A 1,158-nucleotide genomic window follows, 5' to 3' on the forward strand; every position below is an offset into this window, starting at 1 on the left:
ACAGTAGGGTCCCATGGGGCTTGGAGAGGGGCACAGTGGGGACAGGGGCTCAGCAGAAGGAAAGCAGGGGAAGATGAGGAGCAACTTATGGTCATGCTCTGGGTGGTGAGGCCCTGGGCAGGGTGAGATGGAATGGATGCAGTAGGGTGAGATAGGATGGGATGTGGTGGGATGGGATGGGGTGGGAGACAATGGGATGTGGTGGCACAGGCTGCTATGGACAGGATGGGATGGGACAGGACAGGATTGAACAGGTAATGATGGGACAAGAAGGGATGGGATGGAACAGGGTGGGGTGGGACGGGGTATGATGAGACAAGATGGGCTGGTGTGGGATGGGGTAGGGTGAGGTGGAGCAGAGGAGGATGGGATGGGATAGGATGGGATGGGACAGGACGGGACAGGACTGGGTGTGATGGGATGGTGAAGGATGGGGATCTCCACCAGCCCTGGCTGCTCTCTCCTCTCCTGCAGTCCAGGACATGATCCGCATCACAGTGCAGCCAGAGTCGCAGGTCGTGACAGAGGGGACACGGGTGACCCTGACCTGCTGGGCAGCTGGGCCACCGGGGCTTGCATACCAGTGGTTCTGTGGGAAGCGGGAGGTGAGGTCCTACTGTGCCATGTTGAGCAGGGCCTCTGGGTGGGCAGGAGGGAGCCCTCCATTCATTGGCCCCCTCCTGTCTCGTAGATGCCTGGGGCCACATCCCCAGAGCTGGTGATCGACACGTCCACCCTGCCAGGCCAGCCCGAGTGGTACATCTGCCGAGTGAACTGCGGGGCCGCCTTCGCCTTCTCCAGGTGGGCCCACGTCCAGGTGGAGCGGAGCAGCAGCCCCAGCTCAGGTGGGCCCTGAGGTCTGCGTTCCTGGGCTGGCACCCGTGGGGCACCACACACCCTGTCAGGACTGGGGTGGCTCCCGTGGGGCATCACTTGCTGTGTTGTGCCCTGGCTCGACACTGAGGGTCTCTGTGCTTGTGGAGGTGACAAAGCCCATGGAGGACCCAAACACCCAGTGTCCTCCTCCTGCCTGCTGGCTTATGCCACTCGTGGGTGCCAGGGTCTGCGGGTGTCAGGGGACAGGTCAGTGGAGCCCTGCCACAGCTGGGTGCCAGATTTGCTGCCTCATCCACTCCCCCGGCAGCGGTTCATGCCCTA

The 1,158-nt window shown here is 62.5% G+C and overlaps 1 protein-coding gene across 1 annotated transcript in view; it reads left to right on the forward strand.

Annotated features, from left to right (window-relative positions):
• The window catches only part of LOC104545480 (mucosa-associated lymphoid tissue lymphoma translocation protein 1-like), a 5,287-nt gene that overhangs the window by 445 nt on the left and 3,684 nt on the right, over positions 1 to 1,158 (forward strand). The window contains 3 exon segments of the mRNA XM_010190629.1: positions 470 to 605; positions 692 to 845; positions 984 to 1,108. Coding sequence (XP_010188931.1) covers positions 470 to 605; positions 692 to 845; positions 984 to 1,108 — 415 coding nt within the window.

Source organism: Mesitornis unicolor, unplaced genomic scaffold (assembly GCF_000695765.1).
Source record: "Mesitornis unicolor isolate BGI_N332 unplaced genomic scaffold, ASM69576v1 scaffold37508, whole genome shotgun sequence".
Taxonomy (NCBI): Eukaryota; Metazoa; Chordata; class Aves; order Mesitornithiformes; family Mesitornithidae; genus Mesitornis; species Mesitornis unicolor.